Source organism: Thunnus thynnus, chromosome 18, assembly GCF_963924715.1.
Source record: "Thunnus thynnus chromosome 18, fThuThy2.1, whole genome shotgun sequence".
Classification (NCBI taxonomy): domain Eukaryota; kingdom Metazoa; phylum Chordata; class Actinopteri; order Scombriformes; family Scombridae; genus Thunnus; species Thunnus thynnus.
The window spans coordinates 9,915,957-9,943,721 of record NC_089534.1 but is presented as its reverse complement, the minus strand read 5'-3'; the positions used below and the strand labels follow the sequence as shown (position 1 = coordinate 9,943,721).

General features: G+C 41.4%; 1 protein-coding gene across 5 annotated transcripts in view; it reads left to right on the top strand.

Moving 5' to 3' along the window:
• The window catches only part of LOC137168930 (neurexin-3b), a 293,090-nt gene that overhangs the window by 46,148 nt on the left and 219,177 nt on the right, over positions 1 to 27,765 (top strand). For all 5 annotated transcript variants that reach the window (XM_067571794.1, XM_067571797.1, XM_067571793.1 and 2 more), the window contains 2 exons: positions 22,340 to 22,641; positions 25,812 to 25,973. In XM_067571794.1, coding sequence (XP_067427895.1) covers positions 22,340 to 22,641; positions 25,812 to 25,973 — 464 coding nt within the window. The remainder of the gene's footprint in view (positions 1 to 22,339; positions 22,642 to 25,811; positions 25,974 to 27,765) is intronic.

The following is a 27,765-nucleotide window of genomic DNA, read 5'->3' as shown; positions in this document are numbered from 1 at the left end:
ATCCCTCTTTCCTCTCCTCTCTCGTCGCTCCATCCCTCCATCCCGACACATGCAATCACACATGCTCACAGATGCACAAAAATATAAACACACAGATACACGTCCGCACATACTGTACATATGCACGGCGTTCATCAGATTAGGTTTAGATGTTTGCCGCAGTCCTGCAGCGTCTCTGCAAAGTAAAGGCAGGTCAACAGAGCGCAGATTTCCATCCCTCCATGAAGGCACCCATATCTTCTGATCTCTCCCCTATTTCCTGCCCACTGCAGCAGAACTTGCAAAATAAGTAGCTGGTATTTGACAATAGACTTGATGCGTCTGTACAGTTTGTTTGTTCGGTTTTGTTTTTTACATCTGCACAAAGATCGTATCGTTTTGCCCTCTTGGGATAATCATATCTACTGCAGAACAACACAAGCAGTCTCAGAAGAAGACCAGTACAGTAGGAACATGTAATTTGTCTGACAAGTGGAACACTTGGTTTTCTGGTTATATTCCTGGTGGTGTTGCAGGGACGCCTTTCTTTCTAAAAGACAGCCAAGCATATCCTCTTTCACCCTGCTTAAAATGTACCCAGAGCTCCTTGTAGTAATTTGATGTGTTACACAGAAATGAATATAAAGTGACGGCTACATTTTCCAGAATGCCATGATTATGATTGTGAGGATTTTTAACTGGAAGTAAATTTTAGAGATTTTCTTTGAAGTTTTCATTTTGCTATTACTCATGGGACAGTCATTTTTTTTTCTCGCGCCGGCATATAGACGGATGACAAATTAAAGGAAAAACCTGAATAAATGAGTGGAGAAACATAACGAATGCAGATGCTTCCACACAGGTGAACTGCATGGCACAATTAAGCAACTAATATCCTGTCGTGCTCTGTTGCATGTTTAAAAATGCTGAACAGGTGCAGTTGATTCTGATTTTGTATCAAGATGGCAAGAAGAAAAGATATAAGTGAAAGAGGGTTCATTGTCGGGGCACGGATGGCACAAAGACTGCTCAACTGGCTAATGTTTCAATAGGAACAGTGACTAAAATGACATCTGCATTTAGATCTATGAGACAGACATCAGTAAACTGGGTCGGAAATTATGGTCGACAGCGGACATTTGATGATTGTGATGCTCGTGCATTAGTGCGATATTTAAGGAAAAACAGAAGAGCAACTCTTCCTCAGGTGACTGAGAATGTCAATGCAGGATGTAGTCAGTTTGCTAGCATGGTTTGGGTCCCCTCAGAGGGAAGCGTCACTGCAAATCAATACAAAATTGTTCTGAGTGATCATCTTTATCCTATGATGAGAAATTTCTATCCTGATGGGAGTGGTCTCTTCTAGAATGACAGTGCCCCAAGTCATAGGGCACGAGGGGTCACTGAATGGTTTGATGACAGAAGATGATGTGAATCATATGCCATGGCCTTTGTAGTCACCAGATCTCAACCTAATTGAACACCTATGCGAGATTTTGGACTGACGTGTTAGACAGCGCTCTCCGCCACCATCATCAAAACACCAAATGAGAATATCTTTTGGAAGAAAGCTGTTCATCCCTCCAGTAGAGTTCCAGAGATTTGTTGAATCAATGCCGAGGCACATTGAAGCAGCCTAACACTATACTAAGACACTTTATGTTGGTTTTTCCTTTTAATTTGTCACCCGTCTGTATGTACATTCATGATAATTAATATTTCATGCATCACTTCTGTTTGCTCTGATTTCTTCTGACCTGGATAGGATTTGGAAATGACAAAAATATGTATGTGTTGGCAGAGGCTGCTCTGATGTTTTAAACACACGCCCGAGTTTTCATTGCCACTCTCAGTTTCACACACTCTTCTCCACTTGTTCACCTTTGATGGTTCCTCTGGCAATTTTCCCCTTTTGTTTCTCATCTCATTCCCTCTCTTAATCTTTTTTTCCGTTTCTCGTAGCTTTTATCTTCCCTCTGTTTCTCTTCATCTTTCTTTCTCTTAGCCTCCCTTCTCGCCATTTTCACTCTGTACCCCCCCCCCCCCCCCCCCTTTCCTCTCCTCTCCCTCTCTCTCTCCTTGCCATAGCAGTGGGTGTACTAAGCAGGGATTAGGCGTGATTGAAGTGCTGACGTGAGAGTTCTTCCGCCGGGGCCTCTTATCCTCTGCAGTCCCCCAGAGAGACCTCTCATTGCTGGGCTTCACTAGCAAGTTGGGCCTGGCCTCTCCAAGGACTCCCCATGGAAATAGCCTCTCTTCATGCCTCCATGCTTTATCCCCAATAGCCTTAGTGCCTTTCCCTGATAGATGTGTGGCTTGGCCCTGATAGAGCTCTCTGCCTGCCAGACTCAAGCCTGGCTTTTTTATTTTTTTATTTATTTTTTTTCTAAAGAGTGGTTCTTCCTGCTACAGTATATCAAAAGCTTGGGCCCTCTCTGAGAGGACTTGTCTTGGTCTCTTTCCCCATCTTCCTCCTCTTTCCCAGGTGACACTTTATAGGCACCACAGGCTACAGCACCTGCTTCGCTTTTGTGATTTAGATGGGGCCACATCCGCGAGGGCTAATGAACTTACTCAGCCCACTTAGTTATTACTCTCAGATGTTCAAAAGGATCACCAGTTGAGTTTTCAAGGAGGCGCCCGTTTCACTGCCATTGTCACATTTTATGATTGAGCTTGAAAGGTCAGAATGTTTTCCATTCATGTGGCATATGCCCACAGCACTCCGAGATAGTTACAGAAAGGCATACAAATTATGGAGCAAGCAGATGTCAAGGAGTCTTGGCTGGGTTGAGGTGGAGACTGGCTGCACCAGTCACTTCCCACGACCCAAATCTTTATTTCATTCTTATTCGTCTTCCATCCACCGCTGCGCTGACGGTGATTAACACATAAAAGAGTGAGAGATGTGTGATATGGCGTGCACTCAGCATATTGTGTGCTTTATTCACTCCCCCCACCACCACCTGACTAGGATTCTGCAAGAGAGTTAGTCTTTGAAGTCAAGCTATAGAGAAGAAAAGAGGGGAGCGAAAGAAAAAGACTACTATATGCAGAATGTAGTGTTGCCCTCAGGGGCTAACAGGAATATTCATGGCACCACTTGTTTCAAGTTTGTTGATTTAGCCAGTATTAGATTTTTCCTCTTTGCTTTCTTTTTCTTGGCAGTGTTTTTACACTGCTTGTGTTTGCTCAAGAAAATGCAGTGATTACCTCTTTAGCCCTGAATAAGACCCTCATCCTCATTGCCATGCTGTACAAGAAACTTAAATTCAACACACGGTGTTTGACATTTTAAGCAACGGATATTTTACTTCTGAACCTTGCTGTTTCCAGGTAATCAGATGTTAAGTATCTTAGAATGACATGTTTCTGTTGGGCATTTTTAGGTATGAAGGAAAAGGCAGAAATCTGGTCACCTTTTTAAATCTGTGACATACAGTACCTGCAGTGCACACAGTCTGTGATTACAAGAAGAGGCAGATACACACAGAAAAGTGCAGATTGCATGCTTGTGCTCCATCTGCATGTGGAAGCCAGCGATACGTTCCACACAGTGTACCATATTTTCATATCTGAAATATTCCACCGTAACAGAGAGATGAACAAAGGGATGATTCTGATGTACTGTAAATGTTAATGTGCTGAAGGATTTCAGCTTGGTGTAATTTACTACACGTTCACTGCTCCAGTTTGGTTTGCAGCTTTTAAAATCCATCATATGCACTGGAATTCAGCAGGAATGTATAACCTAGAGACGTGCTTTTTTTTCTTGTTAAAATGTTTTTTGAGATTCGATATATTCAGATATCCAGATTAAAGTTATATTTCACACAGCACAATTTGCATGCATGAGCTCAGCCAATCAGGATAATCCTGTCTGAACCTAGAGATGTACTCGTTGCAGCACTGCTCTGTAGCACCTCTGGCTGTCCTAGCACATTAATTACTGTTAATACCTTGCTTGTCAACATTATGCAAAGGCAAAACAGCTGGCTACCAACTGCCAGTTTGCCCACTGCATCTTTTTTTTTGCAGCCAGCAAAACATTTTTTGCATCTGCACCAGCAGAAGCTGCAGTTGCAGGTGGTTAGGCTACTGGGGAAGAACTGCTGCTCTCTATGCACTGGAGTCATCCTGATAGCTCAAAAAAAAAAACAACAGAAGAATTTTCAAACAGCCACCTGCTTTCACTCAGTGCTACATATAAAAGAGACTTTAAAGCAGCATGTTGGGTGGTTTTCTTGAAGGCTTCAATAGACAGGGAGTTGAGAGCGGAGAGGATGCTGACAGGGACTCATCCTGCAGCCCACCTGGGTGGTGGGTGAGTGTCGAATGTCCTAGAAGACAGTTTTTCCATTAGCCTTTTCGAGGGAGGTAGGAGGTGAGGGACGTAGATCGCTTTGTCTGTGATCTTAGAACTAATCTTCCTAACAAGTCACCTCCTTATCACTGAGAACTGAGATTGCTCCTAAAGGTTTGTAGGAACGAACCCTTAGTGCCGAATAGCCTCATTCTAATTGGGTGAACACTTTTGTGCACCCAAAAAGTGTTCACTCCTCGGATGAAGGGAATACTTACTGTTGTTAATAACATAGGAACATCATAGCTACCCAAATCCAGAGGGTACATGCTGACCCCGAATCCAATATGATGTGACTGTTGGATGAACCTTCGCAGCTCTATACTTATGTGGGCGTCTGTTAAATGCCACATCATAGACCGGGACCGCTCTAATCACTGCATTGTGTAGCTGTCTGGCCGACTTCTAAACGCCCTTTCCCTTCTCCTTCCCACTCCCCTCGCTGTTGATTCTCGGGGCAGGAGGGAACGTATGGCACTTATTACAAGTTAATGGATCATAAATTGAAACTGAAATTTCTATAAAAGAGCTCCATCCATATTCACGCGCGCTTGCAAACACACACACACACACACACACACGCATACACACGTAGATTTCCCCCCTTAAGCTTCAACCTCGGTATTCCTCATCCGTTATGCCCAGCCGTCGCCTGGTTTGAGGTCATCTTTTATGAATTATTGGTCTAAATTTACGGTCTAACAAGTTTTTGAGCGTTTATGTGGCGTTCTGCCCTGCATGTCCTCCACTGTGAAGTGCAAAAATAGGAGTCAACCTCTGGAGTTTTACTTAATGGACTACTGCTATCTACCAGTTACACTCTCTGCTGATGAGGTAATCCTCGGTTTGGTTTGTGAGAGCGTCTGTCTCTGGTGAATTTTTGAGTGTGTATGAATGACGTATTCCTGTCTTTCTTGTATCCGAACCTCTAGAGGTAGTTGAAAGCACGGCGTCTGAAACCGCACCGCTGTTCGTCATGGTACAGGCGAAAAGAGTTGTTATACAATATTTCAGCGCTGTGAGTTTTGCAGATCATTTATCCGACAGCATTTCGGGAGGAAAATTAAAGCTGAGGTAAAGATAGCCAGGCCCACTTGGGTGACAGTATAGCTTCTGTCGTGGAGCCGCAGCCTCCTGATTCCTCAACCACATCAGATTAAATGTGTCACCCTGAATAATTACAAATCAACCGTGTTCATCATGGCAATTCAGCAAATTTCTCTCTTCTCATCTCACCACCGCTCATTAATGTTTCAGACGTAGCACGCTGTGGACAAAGTGTTCGACTAAATACCAAAGAACACATAGACACACACAAACGTGCAATAAACATGCATCAGTAAGCTCAGTGTTTCTCTAATGGATTCATTAGCTCATTGTAATACTCTGGATGGCCCCTCCGAGGTTTAGCAGCAACTTTTATTGTTTTGTCTCTTTGTTACATCCTCCTCGGCCAGTATCCTCAGTGTAAATTAGCTCCTCTTCACTGGCCTCCTCACACAATTCCGCAGAGACGCTTAAATAAACTATCATCATCATCATCATCATCATCATCATCATCATCATCATCATCTCCATCGTTATCCACTCACCCAAATAAGGGAGATGTGGACGCTTGTGTGGTTATTTACTCAGCGTTCTCCCACCACATGGCCTTTGTGGCATGGCAGCCAATTAAAAATCAGTGAAGTGGAGGAGGCGGTCAGGATTAACGCAGCAAAGGTCACTGCGATGCTGGGAACTGTAAACGACAATCACAGTAGCTCATATCCTCACTAAAGTGTAAATACAATGATTATGTTTAAAGTTTAGGTTTAATTCGGTCTTTACTACTTGTTTCCGTGTCTGTGTTTTTTTGCCTCTTCAGTACCACTATGCACACACACCCTTATACTAAGCCCACCTGGGCTTCAGCCCCTCTTCCATCTGGAGAAGCCTCTGGTGTGTTGCAACAGTCACACTCCTCACCAGCTTTAACTGGTCAAACACATATGCACGCGCACACACGCACACACACACACACACACACACACTCATACAGGATCCAGAAATAGACATTTGGAGTGATAGCCCTGCAGGATGAAGCTGACCACTCTACCATACAGCCAGCTGTCCCATAGGAATTGGCATTTACTTAGATTGGTCACACACACACACACACACACACACACACACACACACGGACACACACACACTCTTGCATGAGTTTACTTTTTCATCTCATAGACATGTGCTGCTTTCGTCTTGGTTTGAGAAGAATGAGACAACTGAAAAGACCTTGATGTGTACCTGGGTGGTTGCCCTTTTAAAATAGAATTCTGTATATACATTTTTTTGCTTTGCGTTTTTTAGCAAGTTTTCCTGTTGGATTGTGTGAGTTTGTTCACCCCAAACAGCCAGTGTACCAACTGTATAGCTGTAAGCTAGCTAGCAACAGACATATCGATCATGTCTGTGTGTTTGTGTTCAGTTCAGCCTCTGAATGAAGTCAGAACTCACCAGAAACTCCTGTTCTTTCTGTTATTTCCCTCTTGTCTCTGTACATTTATGAAGCAAGCCCTGGGATACACAAAAAATGTTCACTTAAAGTGAAACATTTTCAACTCGTGCGGACACGTATTCCCGTCAGTTGGCGCCACCACAGTTGAATTTGAGTCAAGTCGCATCTTTGCAATGACTTTGTATGTAATTGCGCTGTGTTTAAAATTCCCTTTGCATTCTGTCTCAACACACAGCTTCAAGCTTCTGAGTGGACAAAGCCTTGTATGGCCTACGAATGTCGATGCAAGACATTTTGTGCCTCCTTTTCAACATAGCGTTGGCTAACCGTTAGTCGTCCCTTCCAACATTTCGCAAGGACCCATTGTGCTGTTAAGTTTCTATTACACTCGGAAAGCGGGAGCTAGCATAACAGCACCCGCACAGAAGGCAAAGGCTAGGCAGGCTAGGGAGCTAACTAGCTTGCTAACGTTAGCACTAACATTAACTTACATAAGGACACTTCAAATAGTAATGGCTTATCTTTTGTGGGTGTATTCTGATACACAAAGCAGTAACATGCAATAACAGCCAGACTAAATTTGTTGACGTAATGTCCTTAGCACAATGAAAATAGGGCACATAAGTCCATGAGGTGTTCACTTGTGTGTTATCCAACTAGCAGTAAGCCTTCTGGCGTTTGTTCCTCTCTCCTTGTATTTTGAAGGGTCCCGTGGGAGAAAGAGCAGGGTGGAAATGAGAGGGGAGATGGTGGCGGGTGGGGAGACAAAGGGGAGGCTTTTAGACTACCAGGCCAAAAGCACCTTTTCTCTATTTGATAAAGCAAAAGTGGAGAGACGGAGAACGAGTATGACAGAGAGAAAGAGAAAGAATGGAGACAGACGTCAGGGATACGGCACTCAGAAAGAGGAAGATTTGTGAGGCTGAATATCGGTCCTTGTGTTGGGAAAGACTTGTCTTCACATCATCTGCACTTTACAAAAAAGTAAAAAGTCATACCACCCTGACTTAACTGCCTCTTCATCTGATTCTGTGCCTGAGAGTATATTTTCTCTCTTCCTCTCCTTTTGTGATTCTTATACTCTCACTCCTCCGCACACACTCATCCTTTCAGTGTGGTGATTTATCCCTTCATCTCCAGAGTGTCATTGAAGTGAGCCGTTTGGCTCTCCAGACTAATAACTGTTGCTGAGATAGAGAGGGGATAATGTTATTGACTTCCAAGCTAGACGGCAGGCTGGCAGTGTGTGTATGTGTGTTTGTGTGTGTGTGTGTGTGATTTTTACATGATCGTACAGTCATCTTTGGTTGCATATACCTGTGTAACTTTTAGATTTTCAGCATGCATTTTCGATTTTTGCATGCATGAACTCAACCTTAAATTCATGTATCTCCCTGTGTATGTGTGATTCTGTCATTCATGGAGGTCAAAGGTCAGTAAATGTGTGCACATGCTTGCTCCTGCCATACTAGAAAAAGCCCCTGCAGTTCCACTCACTAGACGGCATAAAAGTCCACCATGCTGCTCTAACAAGCTTGGATTAGCATAGTTAGTAATTGTAATTGTGGGCAGACCTCGCTCCACAAATAGTAAACACCACTGTCCTCAGTGACAGTAATTCTGTATTTACCTCAGCAGGTCAGGATCAGTTTGATTGCAGCCAAACGGGATTTGGAAAAGCAGCTGACATTTGTTGTTTTTTTGGTTTTTTTTATAAAACACACGCACACACTTTATTTAACATGTGCACATGCATGATCTCATGTTTGCCGGCTTGCACATCGTAGCTTAGTGTGTACAGGAAAAAAAAACCCACAAAAGCTCACAAACATCCATAGAAACAGACCCACATGCCACAGTCATGCTCAAAATTTCAAAAGCTCAAAAGTTCCATGAGACTGCAGACATGTCTGTCAGTCCCTGCTGTGGATCCTTTCTACTAATTTACAAAGCTGTTTGGAGGCTGGGGAATGCTGAGTTTGGTTCAACCAAGCCAAGCCTGGGAAGTGAGGACGAGGCTTAAACCCTCCCCCGCCCCCCTGAAGCTCCATGCACACTTTTCAAGAAAATGTGTGTGTGGTGAAGAAATGGAAGGAAAGGGACAGCATGAAGGAGAGAGGTGGATATAGCAGGATTCAGAGTGGAAAAAAAAGGAGGAAAAAAATGTATCCAGGCAAACGTTAGCCCAGCCTCTAGCATCAATGTTCCTGCCACGTGATGGAGGATGTGGATGTGCATTTATGTATTTATACTTGTCTGAATTGTGTGATTAGTCCGGCTGTTTGTTGCCAGCATATGCCAAGATTGCTGTTCACCCACTGATGTTTGTGTGTGTGTGTGTGTGTGTGTGTGTATCCTCTTATTTGTATGCCTGTATACTCAGGAGACAGATACTCTTTATGAACACAGTGTCATACCTGGCTTGTTTGCATATGTAAACGTTGCAATCAGCTCTGCACTTAAAGGTTAAAAGGAGAAAGCTAGAGAAAGGTGAGTAATCCATCGTTACTCTTATCTCTTGTAGGGCACATCATTGCAAATGCTTGCACACACACACACACACACACACACACACACATGCACGCGTACGCTCTTGCACGCGCAGAGCGAGAGTCACATATTGTTTTGGCTACAGGCTACAACTGGTTCTAGCTGGATCTAAAGCTACAGCAGTGTTATTTTTTTTCTTCATTTTGCTAAGCACTGTATTGAATACATTTCCCTGCGTTGTCTGCATCTTTATTCCTGACTCTCTCTGGCTATCCAAGAAATAATTATTGTTCTCAGTTCCTTCATGCTGTCGGAAAATGACATTCATCATTTGTGTATATTTGTAAATGAAAGGACACTCTGTGCCTCAGTCATCTTTGTCCCATGTCTCCTAATGCACCATAAACTGATGTCACGGTTCCTAAATAGACAATAATGTAACCGAATCGCTGTTCACCTCCATCTTGAAACACCACTCGACGTGATTGGCAGTTGAGGCGAGGTCATAGTTCAAGCCTGAGGGGAGGGGGAGGGGGAGGGGGGGGGGGGGTTGCTCATCATTAACCACCTTTGGCACCGTGCTCTTCCCCACCATCTAGATTATATTGGCTTTAAGGGCTCTTTTACGGTGAGTCATGTTTATTTCATTGTCCCTTTTTATGGCACTGCTGTTCCCCTTTTAACCCCTCGCCTCCCTGCACGCAGCTAAATGTTTGAGCGGTACACAGGAGAGTAAGTTATAGAGGTAATAAATATCAGGTGACCTCAGCTTCAACTAGGAAAGCGTGCTAATCTGTTTCAAGTGCAGGAGAGGGACTTATTAATATCTTATCAATATAATGTTTTTTTTTAAAAGTGGAGGGTAAAATTGCAGGTTATCATTCTCAAAATAAAGATTAAAAATTAAAAAGCTTGTTTTTCTCCTAAATATATTGATTTTAGTGATTGCCAAGAGGCTTAGGCTTTCAAAATAAGTATTCCACAGTTTTATTAGATATATAACAAAACTGAAAAGGATTTTTTCCCTAATTTTCCTTATTTTTAGTGTCATGACAGTTCTGTTTCAAATTTCATTATTTATTTCACCAGAACTTGATATACTGTAGCTTTAGTTTGCTTCTTGCACAGCACTAGAGTGGTTCCCTTATTCATGTCTTTTCTGTATAGCAGTAGGATCTGCCTCCATTCAACTGTGGCGTCTGATTATTTTATATTTTATTATGTCATTTTACTTCAATGCATCTTAGATGTTCTGTAAGAAGCAACTGCTGAAAAGCTTCCACATCAGCCTCGCAGTGGTAATTACAAATGTGAATTTTATGTATTTACTATTAGCTCTCATATCACTCGTGTACTATAGCATTACAAATATAGAAACTGTGTCGACACAAATGCAGTAAGAGACATAACAGAAAATCCACACAATCCAAGGTATTAAATGCATTATTTAACTCCGATACAGTCAGAAAAGAAACACATAGCACGATGCATCGCGTCAGTGCGTCATTTCCTCTCGTAAAAGATTATCACCCAGTAAATTGAATATGGCTTATGAACACTGCTAAATATGTATGCTTACAGTATATAATTAAAAAGCGACAATCATTCAGTTGCAGTCATTTAAAGATTGTGAAAGACTGTGTTGCTGCAGTGTGATTTCGCTGTGTTAATTGCTTTTTTTTTTCGCAGTTGGTCCTCCTGCATGTGTGGGTGGAGAGCAGTTATGTAGCATACCGAAGCTCCTTCAAGCTTAACAATTGAGTAGATGATAAAGTATTGAATATGTAAACTATGAAAAAGAAGACAGAAATTTACAAGGAAGGAAGTGAGCAAAAGAGAATCCTCCTATAAAACAAATTAAAATATTTTGTTATTAGTCTCACAATAAGAGATGACATTTGTTGATGGAGTCTTGGGTCCGAAACAGCATATGTCACTAAAAGTAATGATAACAGTAACATGCAGCTTCATGCTCCATGGCTTTATCCACAGGCAGTGTGTGAACTGACAGAGACTGATGTGGTGAGGTGGAGGCACGGTCGGGTTTCTGACAGGAGAGATAATAGCCAATAAGGCAACGCCACTCTGGATGATTGACAGGCTCCAGGGATGGCCCCTCCTCTGTCCGCAACCCTGTTCCATGGAGCAAGCTCAAACACAAACACTACCACAAACATACACACGTGTTCCGTATATACACATACACAAAGATGCGCATTTTATACACGCATGCTTTCACACACATACTGTATACACAAACCATTCCCGTTATTGACAGGTTGTTTGTTGTTCAGTGAATGCTCACAGCAAGTAAGATGTAATATACACATTCATCCATTCTCTGTAGCTTAAAGTAATTAAATGATTTGGTTCACAAACAGCACGATCGCATATTTCATAGTAAAACATATATATCATGCAGACAGATGGAAACAGAGAACTCACAAACCTACACAGATGCGGAGTGACGCAAGCCTATCGAGATGATGCTCCGCAGAATGGTGGAGAATATGAAACCAATACAATGCTCGCTGCCGTCACATCCCATTTTTGGACCAGGACAGCAACTGTCAGGCTGATGCAATAGCTGGCATTCAGGAGACATACTGTCAAAGATCGTTTGATTGTTTGACGGAAATAATACAGACTGCGGATGACTCCATAATATTGTAATCCGCAGTTACAGCCATTTAAAAACGGAAACCACTCAAGGATTCATGAATAAGGTGCCTGCAGTGTACAGTAGCTCAGTCAATATTTGACGGTATAAATGCACACTGAAAGCAAAAAAAAAAAAAATCAGTCAACTAAAGAAGCAATGTCATCAAAATGTAAAAACTGAAGCGGTGTAAGGATGTATCCTCAAGCTGAGCAGAATTCTAGTTTTAAATGCATATTTATTTAGCACATTTGCCCACAGACATGCTTCAGATCTTTCTTTTTCCCTGAAGTGCTGATGAATTCTGCCTTTTTGACTTTCCATAAACAGCTATGAAACAAAATTTTCAGTGTTTTTAAATTTTAATCATAATGCTTAACCATCGACTCCCAGTTGCTAAGCAATCAAAATCATTTGAAAGAATAATGTTATTTGGTAACTTATGCAATGATAATATAACAGCAACAAACAAAAAACGGCTGCCATATGCTCGAAAAGAGCTAGTTTGGTTGGCAGAAGTGTTTTATAGCTGTTCTGAACGTCCAAACTTGAAGGTGGGGTGAAAAGCCGGTCGTCACAGAGAGAGGCGAGACTTGATAATTGTTTAAACATGGAGATAACAGTGCACACTTCCCTTGAATGCATTCATAGGGTTGTATGTGTTAGAGAGAGAAAAGTTCAAACCTTGGTTACTTTTTCACTGCTACATACCGGGCCAAACAGTGCATGAAGCGGGTGTGAATGACGGGTTGTCTGTTTTGGACATGTATAGAAATGACTGGACTCAGCCACCCCGATTCTGACGTCGGAGAGCTGTGTGTGTGTAGGGCACAAACCCCCCCCTACACACAAAGCTGTTTGACCATCTTACAAACACTTCTGATGAAGCATACTAACAGCTTAAGCCCAGCAAATGATGAGAGCAGATATGGTACATGTGGGTGCAAATTCTGCAGGTTTTATTGTGAGGATCTGTTTCATGTGGAAAATTCTCTACCAAAAGAGCAGTTAGAAACCTATTGGTATACGGGTGGAAGATAAAATGTTATTATCCTGCTTGTTTTAATGTTCCCAGACAAGCAGATAACAAACAAGAATGAGCTCACCACAAAATATTACCTCAAAAAGAGTCGCCAACAAAAAAAAATGAACACAATATTTGATCATTACCTGATGATGACTGCACTCTTGGTAAGATATTTACATTGTGGTATTGCTAGTATTTTTTTTACAAAAAGTATATTTAAATACATATTCAACACAATACAATATATATTGTACAATATGTGATTATGTATAAATAAGTATCATTCTAATTGTATGTGTAATAAGTGGCAACACAGCTTTAGGAAATGTTTCAGAGTGTCATAAGTAATTCTTTTCTAACATCAGTCCTTTTTGAATTATTTTCCGGGCTTGGCGACCTTTGAAAAATTCTGATCCCTGAACGGCTCCATTTGAGCTCTCCTTTACCAGCAGAATGCCCGTTTGAAGGCAGCCCCAGTCACCGATTGCATAATTAGCTGCTGCCTTTTGTAAATCAGATGCAAATTCCATGCAGACTGTGAGAGAAAATAGAAAAGTTTGCATTTTCATGGACATAAATGTGGAACTTATACGCTCACAGTGATGGATCACATTCTGTCTCTCAAGCAAGTTAGGTGTATGCGCTCGAATTTTCTACTACACTTAAATGTCAGGCAGCGGCGGTGGCCTGCAGGGTGGGAGACTAGTCTTAAAAACTAAAATGTGCATTTGCTTTCCTAACTTTACTTTGCTTCTAGTAGATTGTGAAGGTCACTAACAGGGTTTTTGAGACGCCACCTCCCTCTCCTCTGTGTTTTCAGACAGTACTTCTACTCTTAATTGTCCAGTATTAGTAATAGGAGTGCAGTCACCACATCTCTGTCTCGCTCCCTCTCTCTCCTTTGCAAACTCATCCTCAACCCCCACCTCCTCACTCCAGTATTCGCTCCGCACAATTGCCTCAGTTGATGGGATTGGACCTCAGGCGCCTGCCCCCATTCTTCAGACACCCTCCGTCCCTCCATCGTTCACTCCCACCATTCACACCCCCCCCCCCCCCCCCCCCCCCCCTGCTGGCACTCCAAACCTCATCACTCACTCCATGGAGACTCCACCATCAGAAGCCAATAAGGAGCTTCAGTGACACACATACACACACACACACACATAAACATGCTGAAAAACACACAGAAGGTGACAGTCACTAGCTCGTCATAGGCAGTACCCAGAAGGGAGCCTTGAGCCATGTCCATACTGCAGATACATTTGAAAATGATATTTACCTGTTTTTCAACCATTTTTCAGGGTATACTGTTCACATTGATATGCCAAAGCAGAGGAAAAACACTTTCAGATTCTTCTACTGGGCATGCCACTCGAGGCAGCTTTACCTTTTTTTTTCCAGGCTGCTTTCAGCTTTTTTTTCTGATGTTTTATATGCTGTGCAAAGAGTAAACATAAAGAACAGAGTACACCAGTCATGATTCTCAAAAAATGGATCACAGAAATCACACACACACACACACATATATTCAGACACTTGAGATCACATCTATGTTATTTGAAAAGTTCCCAGCCGAAATACAGACACATACTGACATTTTGAACATTATCGAGTTTCAGGAGCGTTTTTGTAAAATGTGTTTTTTGGTGGTTGAAACACCAACTGGGATATTCTAATCAAAGGGTTTATTCTTGTGTGAGAAATAACATGTTCAGAGATGCGTAGCAGCCTGAGGGTGGTGCTAAAAGATGTTGTCCAATAAGCGCCCTTCGTCTAGATCCTCGCTCAATTTTATGGTCGTGCTCCTGTTAATTCTTCGGTATACAGATACATATGTAGCTTAACATATGTTGAGCTGTCACCTCAGTTGAAGAGGTTTATCCTTTGGGGATCATGATTTTTCTTAGCTGACCCTGTATACTTCAATCTCCACAAGATACCCTTCCTCTAGTAGCACTAGATGAAGGGTCAGGATGTCCTTAAAATCATTAGGATTCACTCTCATAGGACCATGGTTGTAGACAGCAAAATTTCATGGGAATCCAATACTTTTCACACCGTCACAATAGTCGAGCTATCCTCAAAATGATTGGAATTCATCCTGTGAGGATGATGAAAATTTGCACCAAATTAAGTTGCAATCCATATCGCAGCTGTTCAGACATTCCACACAGGACACACAGACCAACATTTCTAAAGCCTTGCAAGGCTGCTTGCAAGGCTAAAAAAAAAAAAAGCTAAAAAGAAAAAAAAAAAAAACCCAGACATGACCTTATTTTCCCCTGAGTCTCTCTAACAAATTCCCAGGCCTGCACACATCACCAGCCTATAAGAAGACTTAAATAGCCACTTCATATTTCTATTCACAGTGGCAATTATCTGAATTATCTGGCTGCATACGTCAACCCGCGGACCTGTCATCTATTAATGAAATTAACAGTACACAAGAGGATAATCACAGTGTTCTAGATGGTGTCTCATTAAAGTAGATGACAACTCATTAAAGTAGATGACAACCATCCCGGTCCCCCCCCCCCCCCCCCCCTGCATACACAGGTACCAGTCTAGTCCACCATAGTGAGTCATACTCTGATGCAGTCAAGTTGCTGCATTCTTCTAAGTCTGCTTCATTTTCTCCCTGCAGCAGCTTCTATTGTTTGTTGAAGTTAAAAAAAAAACATCTCCAGTACATCTCCAGTATGTACCTTGTCAAATTTGGAATAAAATGAGCTGGTATTATAAGTAATAATGGAATCTGAACAGCAGAAGTCTTTTAAGTATCTTTGAAATCACGGTTCATAGAAAGCAGTTCTTTCACGAGGGGAATTTTAGTATTGCAAAAATGATGTTCTGACTGTAAGATTGCCAATGACAAAGTGTTAGGATTGGTGGGGGTATTAGTATGTTTTAAGGGAGGTGAAGGGGGGGAGAAAGAGAGAATAGGATTTTGTGGGTGTGCTGTGTTATCAGGTGCAGTAATAAGATTTATCAATGCTGGAATCACAAGCCACAGGGACCACTCCTCACTGCTAGTCCTAACACACACTGTCACTTAGTTTCTCTGGAGAGCCACTGGAAGTGCCTCTGTCTCTCTTTTCCTCCATCTGCCACTCTCATTCTCCTACTCTCCCAAACTCTCTCTGCTTTTTTTTCTCCCCCCCACCCTCCACCCCCCCCACCCCGTCTCTTTTATTTCTTTTTTTTTCTCCCTTTCAATGTCTCTGCCTCCATCTCTCGCTTTCTTTTGTTCCAGACTCTTTTGCTTCCTCCGTGTCACTTCTGTTTATGCTTATCTCTCTCTTTGTCTCTCTCTCGTTGTCACTCTTCCGTCCTCAGTCTGTGCGTGCAGACATCAAAGGCAGTCTCAGACAGGTCGTTCGCCACAGCTTCACAAGGTTATGCGAAACAGGAGATGAGAAAAGAAGTGTCGGGAGTGACAATTCACTTCAAGCTCTTAGATATGTCATGTGACGTTGTGAAAGTTGTCATGGGGAGGACACATTCCAGGCAGTTTGTATATAGCTTTTGACTGGAAAATGCATCACTGAGAAACCTCACATACGCTACTTTCTGGCAAAAGTCAGTGCTTTTGTATTCTGGATGAAGTTTAATTGTTGCTTCAGTACATTGGTAGTAATTGGCCGGTTATATATTACCATAGAACGTGTTCTGCCAAATCTCCCTCCAACATAAGCCCGTCTGACAGTGCCGCCTGCCTTTGAAGAGAGACATCACCCCTGATGCTCCAAATTCATTTGACATGTCATGGCTCACCACTGAGCTTCAAGCCACCCAGTAGCATGGTTAGCATTAGCCTCATGTTGGGAAGCAGTGAAACACATTGTTCATGTTCGGCTGCACCAGGCTAACCCTGCTGCTCGAGCTTTTATTAACAAATGATGCTTAATTTCTCATTTTGGGGAAGGAGGAATAGAGAGAGTGTTGTGGGAGGAGGCATCGGTTTTCATATTTAGTCAGTTAGTTAGTTTCATATTTAGTTTAGCATTGTTTGGCATGACACAGCAACCTTGACTTGCTTGTGTTTTTTTTCCCAGGGTGTCACACAAACAACAATAGCTTGAAGCAGAGCTTTAGCTTTCTATGTTTAGGTCTGGAACTTCAGGCTTATTTATTTGCAAAAGTGGCGCAAACATGCATTTGATGTGTTGGATGTCAGCATAGATTGAGTCCACCTCACTAGAGAAAAGTCTCTTTGGGACTTGCGGTAGTGCTAGTTGCCCAGGCTAGCATCCTTGTGCAGTGAGGCTTATGGCTTTGGCAGCCTTACAGCCTCAGCATCTCCAGCTAAAGTCAGTATTTTTCCCACAATAATCACAATGCCTCTCGTCTCTAATCCTATCATTAAACTCATCTGATTCCCCTTTACGTGTTTTAAATCTTTTTGCCTCCCACAGTAATTAGGGACAGTTTGATATGCTGCAGTGATCTTAAGGAGGTTGAAGGTTGTGGACTGGAGCTCTGTAAGGTGACAGCGCTCTTTGCTCAGAGGCCTCTGGGGTCAGACCGGAGAGCGAGCTCAGGCAGCACGGGTGTGTACGGCGAGTGGGAGCGGAAGAGAATGGGAGATGGTAATGAAGGAGCTAATTGCTTCCAGTGGATTTTGAAATCGAACCCCAGCCCCCAGTGAGCAGGCCAGGCTGCACACAAATGGAATATTGATGACTATGGCGAAAATAAAGGAAAATGACCCTGCTATATGATCAATATTAAAGCCACAGATCTGTGCAGAACATGTCTCAACAGGCAATACATTTCCCCTGGTTTTTATGGATCCGTATACACTTACCACGGGTTTAATATTGCTGAGGTGCACAAATATTACATTATATCAATTTGTTCTCTCTATTATTCATAGCAACAACATTATATTGATAGTCTTTACAGCTCCACAGCAACATTGTAATTACATCATTATAATTAATACACATGGAGAGTCATATTCCATACACTGGTAAGCCTTTTGATAAAAAAAAAAAAATAGTGCTTTGCAGCAAAAAATATGATTAATGATGAGATGGACATTGCTAATTCTGCAGGAAATATAGGAGCTGGGTGCTATATATCTATAGGGATGGCATTTCAATGTCTGTCTGATGGTCGGTCAGTTGGTCTGTCCGCCACTGTGCTCCAGACTAAAATATCTCAACTATTTTTTGTATACAGACATTCATGGTGCCCAGAAGATGAATCCTACTGACTTTTGTGATCCCCCTGTAGGAATGTGCATCTCCATCACTGAGGCCGACGCTATACACATCTCAATGCATCGCCAGTGATCCGATACATTAGATACATATGAAGCAATCACCGATACAATATGATTCACCCCTATTACGATGTGATTGACGCGATTTTATTTCTTAAGCATACAGCAAATCTTAAATTAAGTCAAAAAATGCCCTTTTACTTCACATATTTGTTTCTCTATTACTGCAACTCAGAAAGCATCTTATTTATGCTGTTTCTTTTTGACCTCTAACAAAAAAAAACACTTGGACCTTTCACAAACAGGCCTTTTCACAAGTCCTTTGTTATGTAGTGTTCTCTGTCTCCAGTTTACATGCATATGCTCCATGACCCAAACAATTACTGTCATAATAATTTAATAATCGACTTACTCAGACGTGCGGATGAATAATTCTAGAGCGCAAGTTCCACCCGGAGCGTTGTGGCAATGCGCTTCAGCTGTAGCACATGCTAGCACGCTTGAGAAACACTTTAGTGAGGAGGAATCAATATAAATATCAAACTATTGGTCACATTTCTAAATAATAAAGGCATAGGGCCTCTACTAATAATTATGTGTAAATAAATTGGCTTTTACCAATGCAAAGATGTTAGAAACGATGCATCCCGAGTTCATCCCACATTGTGTCTGGTGCACAGTTTTTAAATCAGCAACTACATCGTGAACGTTTATGCCGGTGCAATGATGCGATTTGGTGACTCTTCCCATCCCTAATCCCCTGTCCAAACTTTTCACTTATCCTTTGACATATCTCAACATCTACTTGATGGATTGCCATGAAATTTTGTTTCATGGTTTACTTTCATGTATCATACTGACTTTGGCAATCCCCTGACTTTACTTCTACCACCACCACAAGATTGGCATTTCTGGTTTTCAGTGAAATGTCTCAACAACTATTGGATAAATTGTCATAAAATTTGGTGCACGCATTCACAGTCTCCCTAAAGGATGAATAGGAATAACTTTAGTGATCCATTAATGTTTCATCTATCGGCGCCGTCCAGTCAAAACTTTAATTTGTACGATAGCTTGGTTGATGAGCAAATACCTGCAAACTAATGACAATCCCATTAGCCTCAGCTGCACTTATGACATATATTGTTTATTGCTTATTAGCAAATGTTAGCATGCCAACATGGTTCTGTAACAATTAGGTCAAAGCAATGTGGAAGTACAGCCTCATAGAATCTCTCAGTCTAGTTTATACACTGAACATTACATTAGATGCGTTGGCCCAATTATTTTAAGACCTTTCCTGCCAACTCTGCCACTTTTTTTTATTAATCTTACAGTTTTGATACTGATACTGTTCAAAGACATAGCAATACATAAAATACAAAAATGGGAACCATGTCCATGTTTCAGTGGTCAATAGTTTACTGCTCTTGCTACAGCATTTGTCACATCCATGAATGGTAAACTTCCACTAATGGTTATGTTTGGTCTTTGCACCTTTTGATAATAATAATATGAACAGGAATCCCTTCAAAGACTAGCATGGCTTGCTATTTGAGCTGCAAACCTCAGATAGACAACCTAATTAGAATATGTTGGATAGATGAGGGGAGTTGCCATGGCAGTAACCTTTTCTACCTTGGGTCAGGTGAGAGCAGACAAGATCAAGTGTCTGTAGTGTATCTGAAGGATTACCATGCTGCATAGCTACAAAGAGCTTAGATACAGAGACAAAGGGGTGCTTCCTTTGTGGGGTTTTTTGGAGTTATAAGTCAGACTCGCCTTTAGGTAAGCTGCTTGAAACAGCAATATTCAATAAGCAACTTGCTTTAAGATGCCACTTAATTCAAATAATTGGAAAAAGAAACCTTACACATATATGTCTTTGCCTGTCATTTGCCATCAGGAATATGCAAAGGGCCTCCAGGCAAGATATGATTGAACCTATGTAGCATCTACAGTCTCTACAGAACCTTGTTATAGCACAGCTACAGTATAGATGGTACAGATAGTATAGATGTTTTTCATCTCCACCTCTACCTCCAGGAGTCTCTCTTGCTTCGGGACCCCAGAGGGTTTTGGCCCATAGTGTAGATTTATATAAAGCTAGTTGGAGCAATGAGCTACAGATCCATTTCATTATAGACAGTGATGACTTGACAATATAAGCACATTGTGGATATATAAATCAATGTTTAATCAGTTATCTAAAAGAGTTTTTCTTTGGATGATTTATGTGGGTCTTCAGTATTCACGGCACTATCATCTCGCTTTTGATGTCCTAGAGAGTCGTGCAAGAACAATATTATATGGACTTCTCTAATCTCTGTGCGGTGAATGCTTGTGCAGTGTCTAAGATTAGATGCATGAAATCAGTAGAGATGGAGGCTTTTTTTTTTTTTTTTTTTTTTTTTTTTTTTTAAATTCTCCAATGTAGATTCTGCTGCCTCTCTGTGTTACGCGTAACTCTGTCTCAGTGGTAATAATGGGTTTCTATTTATTCCCCAGGCACATGGATCAGGGCTTTCACAAGGCCTTTTCTTGCTTCCCATACTATTTCCTCTTGTCTCTGTGTTGTGCAGAGATGCCGAGGGGAGAATTTCTCCATGACCGGAATCAACCCCCCCCCCCTCCCCATCATCCCACAGCCTAACTCCACTTTCCATTTGTTTCTCTCTCCATATTCTTAGTCATTTTTTTTTCCTCCTTCAGTATCTTTCTGCCAGCTCTACAACACTGCTCCCTCATGTTTACACATAGCCCGATCCAAAACAACAAACTGAAGCTTTCCAGCCCGCAGCCTTTATACTCTCTCTCTCTCTCTCTCTCTCTCTCTCTCTCTCTCTCTCTCTTTCTTTCTCATCTCTCTCTCTTCTGTCTTCCCACTTGTGCGTTTTCTCCTTTTTTTAACTTGTGGCCCTCATGACTTCCATGCGAGTATACAAAAGAAAAGAAAACGCTGCGCGCAGAAGAAATAAAAAAATGACACACTGAAAATTGTGTTGTTGTAATGACATAGTTACTGTTACCAAGCGCCACAGCAGTTAGTCGGTTTTGTATGTTAGCAGGGAATTTTCTGAAGGTTGTAATTTTCTGAAAAGGTGCTGCCTTGAATGCTCCGTTCTTGGGGAGAGGACTCTTCTAGCCTCGTATCCTTGAGTCAGCAGTGCCATAACCAACTTACCACACTGTAAATCACTGACAGCGAGTCTGACCTTGTCTCTAATAGACTCACCCAGACCCAAGCTAGCAAGAATGTGTCAAACCACCTTTTAAGAGGCAGCAGGAGAAAGTGTCAATTATTTCATCACAGATCATAGGGAAACACAACTACTCTGATCCACTCATTCTTTCTTGTGGAGTCTTCTCTTTCCCTCGGCCCAGCCCTTTTTTTATTTTTGCTCTCTCACTCTTTCCATCAATCCTTGAGCCTTTTTTCACTTTCTGTCTCAAGCTGTCTCACCTTACTCTGTGTCAGTCTAAAAAATGGGCTCAGGAAGTCTCTTTAGAACAGCGGAGTGATATAAAACTGTAAAATCAGGCTAAGTTTGATTTATGCCTACCATTAGCGGGGAATAGTGTTCCATCATAAGTAGTCTGTCTGTCTAGAGGCTGTATGTGAAACCTAAACCCGTGGTTGTACAGATAGAATGTTGTGATCTGAACTGAATGATGGGATTATCAAAGCTGTAATTATAGTGAGCGGTGCATTGTGTGTTTGCTTGATGTAACCTTTTCTGCAGCGTAAAGTACTTCTCATATTTACTGAGGCTGCCTGGTGTTTGATGCAGGGACTGACACAGAAGCTAAGCTCGTTTCATTTTTTAAAATATTCCGCACTAAATGTGAGAGTGAATGTGATAATGACTGTTTGGCTTCAGTTGTCATGGCACACAAAACTCCTAAGGAATAACAATTTTTTTTTTTTTTTTTTTAAGCGACACATGGTGAATCATTAGTGCGGCACTGCAACAGCAAACTTGGGTGTTAAATGTGTAGTGCTGAAAATGTATCACCTTGTGACTTATGGTTCCTAATGACAGTCATGGGAAGGTGTTTAACATTTTATATCTTCTCCCTTGTCATTTCAGCGAGGGAGGAGAACGTGGCGACCTTCCGAGGCTCGGAGTACTTCTGTTACGACCTTTCGCAGAACCCCATCCAGAGCAGCAGCGACGAAATCACGCTGTCCTTCAAGACCTGGCAACGCAACGGCCTCCTCCTCCATACAGGGAAATCCGCAGACTATGTCAACCTCGCACTAAAAGATGGGGCCGTTTCCCTCGTCATCAATCTGGGTTCCGGGGCCTTTGAGGCCATCGTTGAGCCAGTCGGTGGAAAATTCAATGACAACGCCTGGCATGACATCAAAGTGACACGCAACCTGAGACAGGTAATCGGGGGTAACAGTGATGGACGGAGTTTGGAGACAGGTGGATTTTTTTTTTTTTGCTTTAGATTAGCTGCTTCCAAGAGCTTTTGAGAGAGAGAGAGAGAGAGCTGGCGTTAAGAATGTCACCTTGTTCTGATCGGTTGTCATTCCATCGCCACAGTTCAGAAACATTATTGAGACAGATGTCATTATTATTATTTTTTTGGTTGACTTTATAATTACATGGAATTCTTTTTTATTTTAATTTCATTGTTCAATTTCTGTTCTGCTGAGTAAATAGTCAAATAAACAGGGCAACACAGTTCTGCAGCATGTGATTAATAGATTAGTCAAGGCACTATTATGCTAGGTATTTTCTTCTTGACAGTTTATCGACATATTGAACTTGAGTTCTCTGTGTCCTCAAATTAAAGTTATCTGATAATTGTATTTTGCTTCACACTCGCCTAAGCTGACACTTCTATTTGGCGCTGTCGCTATCTCCTCGCTTTCAGAAACTGTTTTTATGCTTGTGTAGAATATAGACTTTCACTTTAAAGCCAGGCAGAGAGTGTTTGCCTTTGAGCCGTCCATTAAGGCAGTATTTATAGCACAGATGATCACCGAGCTTTTTAAAGATGAAGATACATTTCCATCAAAGCAGTGCATCTGTTGTGCATAGGCAGAATTTGTTACTTGACAGATATTGTTTACCATTTCCTTGATGTAATTTAAAAATCGGCTCGTATTGCTGTTGGACGGAGCTACGGTAGTATGAGTCAGTGTTGTCTATAAGGGGCTGTAGAAAGAGTAATAAAATAATGAGACCCGGTGTTGTATGAGGTTAGTGCTAGCTGCAAAATGCGGAGTTGTTCATTGTCTTGGTCGACCTTTAGTTTGTCTGCAAGGTGAGACAGCGTTTAGTGTCGGTCTCAGAGCAGCACAACAAGTAAGTGCCGATTTCCTGACCCTCCCCGGCAGTAAGCTTTTGCCCCACAGGTTAGTAAATAGTTGTAGCTGAAAATCCCAACAGGATAACACACAGTTTAGGGGGTTAGAAGCTAAGAGCAAAGGGTTGCTTGGCTTCTTTCTTCTTTCTTTCTTTCTTTCTACAGTTCTGTCTTTCTTTCACTATCATTTTCTTTCCTCTTTGAAAGGCACTCTTTGTTTAGAGTAAGGGTGAAAAAACACTACAAGTTTTGTTGGGATTTGAGCCATCCTACACAAATTTTTATCTGAAAGTCTTGCATCTTACAGTACTCTTCTTTTTTTTTTTCTTGCAGGACTCTTGATGTAGAAAATTTGGCTAGGATGGCACGATGGCACTTTTACTCCAGTGAATCTCTGACAAATCATGTAGTGTTTATTTACCCCAACACTAACTCATCCATGATAAAAGTCATTTTTTACTACTAACCAATATCTAACCAACTAATGTACTAACATCCTAATTCTTCATCATTGGTTTTGGTTTTTGTTTTCTGTCCATCCTTATTAACAACCTTTTTTGTTCACTATTCTTTTGATTTCCTTTCTTCCCCTTTTTCTGGAAAGCAATCAGGCATTGGACACGCTATGGTAAACAAACTACATTGTCTGGTAGATATCATTCTTATTGTCTTTTTTTTGGGTTTGCCGTGTGTCCCCTCCCCTCTCTTCTTTTATTTGTTCTCTTTGAGTTCCATCCTAGACACTCTTATCAAAAAATGAGGAGATGGGTTTGTATTACCAGGCAATTCTTTCTTCGCTTCTTCTCAATTTCCTCCCTGACCTGCCAACAACCTCCTTCTTTACCCCACAATCCCCCATCCTGTTTTTTTCACTTTGGCTTTTACTTTTTTCTCTTTGTTTTTTCCACATTACTGCAGATTTCCAACAAGTAAAAAAATTGACTTCTTTGCCTTTGTCAGGGCAACTTACTTTTTATTTTACTTTTTCACACAAAAAGTCCCCATTTTTTGTGAGGACTGTCGTCCAGAACTGACAGAAGCTTACCACAATCCCAGCAAAGATGGTGACCTCGACACCGAGCCCTAAAAGAGAAACTACCAAAAAATGGCAACCCTTAACCTTCATTGCGGGAGCTCTGACAGTTGTTTCCAACTCACTATGGCGCATGGCATGCCCACACCTCATTGACCTCTCACCTTGTCACCCAAAATAACCACTAACACACAATTCATTCACTCACCTTTCCACCTATCACTGTATCAGTCACCCTGCCCTCCCTGTGTGTTTTTGTAGCATGCTGGTGAAAGTGGTGTTTGTGTGTTTTGGCTAACCTTGATCACCCTTTACCCCCGGGCCCATATGCATAACATTTCTAAGAATAAGCATCCTGATCTGGGATTATCGGTCTGGTTCAGTGACATTGAAAATCCAACCATGACACCTGTGCTAAACCTGATCAGAGATCAGCATCAGCTATTCTGAGAGTGTGTTTGAATATGGGCTCTGGTCTTGATTGTGCATGAGCCTCTGCACCCTGTGTGGCCTGCTCAAGCTTTGTAAGGCACCATTGATCCACTTACTCCCTTACATGTCCAATTAAATGTGTTTAATTTGCCTTCTAACAGTGATGACCTTGGTTTGCACATTGATGTGGTGTGAAAAGCCTCCCCTTGTTTTGCATGTGTGTGGATATATAGATGTAGATGTCTGCAAGAGATGGGAGAGTGTCTGTGTGAGAGCAAATGTACGAATGAGTGGAGGCGTGCGTGCACACGTCTGTGTGTGTTTGTGTGTACTGTATATGTGTGTGTCTGCAGTTACCAGATGAATCCCGAAACCTAAGACAAGTGCAATCAATTTGTCCTTGGTTTGAACATTGTACTAACCCTCCCCCAACCTGAAGTTTCAGAACCAAACCTCGGATCCATTCTCTTACCCCCATCAAAGATAAAGAAAATATGCCTCTGCCATATTTTCTTTACCTGTCCTGTGAATCCTATGGCAAAAATTCCATTAACAAAGTCCAAACGCTGTCTGGTCCAAAACAATCGCTTCAAGGTATCAAATGATTCTGTAAAAAAGGTTAAATGAGAAACCAACCTACAGTGTGGGACCTAATGAAAAGTCCAAATACCTCATTTCGAATGCAGACCAAGAAGGGAGGTGTGTTTTAGACACATCACAGCCTCGAATCCCAGAGTGTAATGGCTCGGCTTTGGCTATGTGTTACCCCTCAACAGGTGACTATCTCCGTTGATGGGATCCTCACCACCACTGGCTACACCCAGGAAGACTACACCATGCTGGGCTCCGATGATTTCTTCTACGTGGGTGGGAGCCCCAGCACTGCAGACCTGCCTGGATCTCCAGTTAGCAACAATTTCATGGGCTGCCTCAGAGAGGTAAGAGGGACTCAAATGAATACAACTCAATTCAGACTTTATTAAGGACACAGGTCATGGGCAGACCATAGCACAATAAAATACAAAGAAGAATAAATAAATAATATCTAAAAAAAAACATTTGCATACAGGCTGGAGCGCCAGTGGTTCCACATTGTTGATGAGAACCTGACAGAACTCGGTTGGTTAAGACTGAAATAATACCATTTGCAGAATCAGATAACCTACACATACAACTATATATAAGATTTTGTATTACAGCAGAGCAGGTGGGTACACTAACATTAACAAACACTCGGCTGCAATCTCATACTCTCATTATAAGCCATTGTGAGTCTCTGCATGCTGCCTTTTCAGTAGCAGTGCCATGGGAGGGGAGTATATAGTGGGGTACAAAAACTGAACATATACTAAATTTACGAACCAACATGTTTGCTTGTGTGTACAATTTTTGACACTGTCTGTAAATGTCCCTATCATCTGATGGATCATTGGTTATGTAATGGCCAAAATATTGAGCCTCATTACACACTTTAAGGGCAAGAAATCAGGAAATACTAATTTTCTGTCTTCCCTTCTTCTGACAATCAAAATATTACTCTTTTTTGCATTATATTTGATGTCGTAATCTATACCATATTGTGAACATGCCCTAAATAACTGTTGAAGACCAGCACTACATGGACAGAAAATCACCAAATCATCTGCATATATAAGGTGGTTAATGAGAGAATTACCAACCATGCACCCTGTTCCACATCCATTTAACTGCATTGACAGGTCATCCATATAGATGTTAACAAGAAAAGAAGACAAAATACCGCCTTGTTGAACTCCATTATTCACATAAAACGGAACAGATACAAAATGTCCCCATTTAACTTGCATCACCTGATGAGCATACCAGAAAACCAGGATTCTCACTAGAAATCTAGGAACCCCTCTTTGATATAATTGGTTAAATAATTTTTCATGATTTATATGGTCAAAAGCTTTAGAGGCATCGATAAAACCATTTTTATTTATCTAAAATCTCCTTTAAAGCAAAAATACACATATCAGTGTCATATTTACATTTAAAACCAAACTTGTTGTCAGTAGACAGGATGTACTGTTCCAGCATGGTAGAGTACTCTAAAATACTGGCAAAGGCTATAAGCCTGTAATTCTCTGAACTGTTTAGTTTACCAGCTTTATCATTAATGACGGGCTCTAGTATAACAGATAAGATAAAGTCAGGTATGTAGGTATGATATGTGTATATGTATAGTCAGTAATTTAATTTAATTTATTTATTTCATTATCTATTTTATTCTATTATCTAATTATTACTTTCATTCCTTAATATTGTCTTTCATAATCATAATTGTGCTTTGGCCACACATGTCAAATGTCATGCCAATAAAGTCTATTGAATTGAATTGAACTGAATTGGATAGAGTTTTTTGCTAGCAAGTGTTAAATGTTCAGCAGTTATATTATCCATACTGCATGCCTTATTATCTCCCAGCTTCATGACTGCATTGTGGACTCCTTGTGGGGTAACAGTCACATTATTATCTATGTTCCTGACTATAAATGAATTGCTTTTAACACAGTTGAATAGATCATAGTAATGTTTCTGCAGCAACTGAGAAATTTTTAGATATTTCACATTCCAAACTTCAAAAATTCAAAATAAATCACCTGTACATCCTACAGAGCTGAATTCTTTTAAGCACATCCACTGAATTATTTGTGTGATATCAGACAGAATTATCAACTCTTTACACACCGTTTCCATCATCAGTCT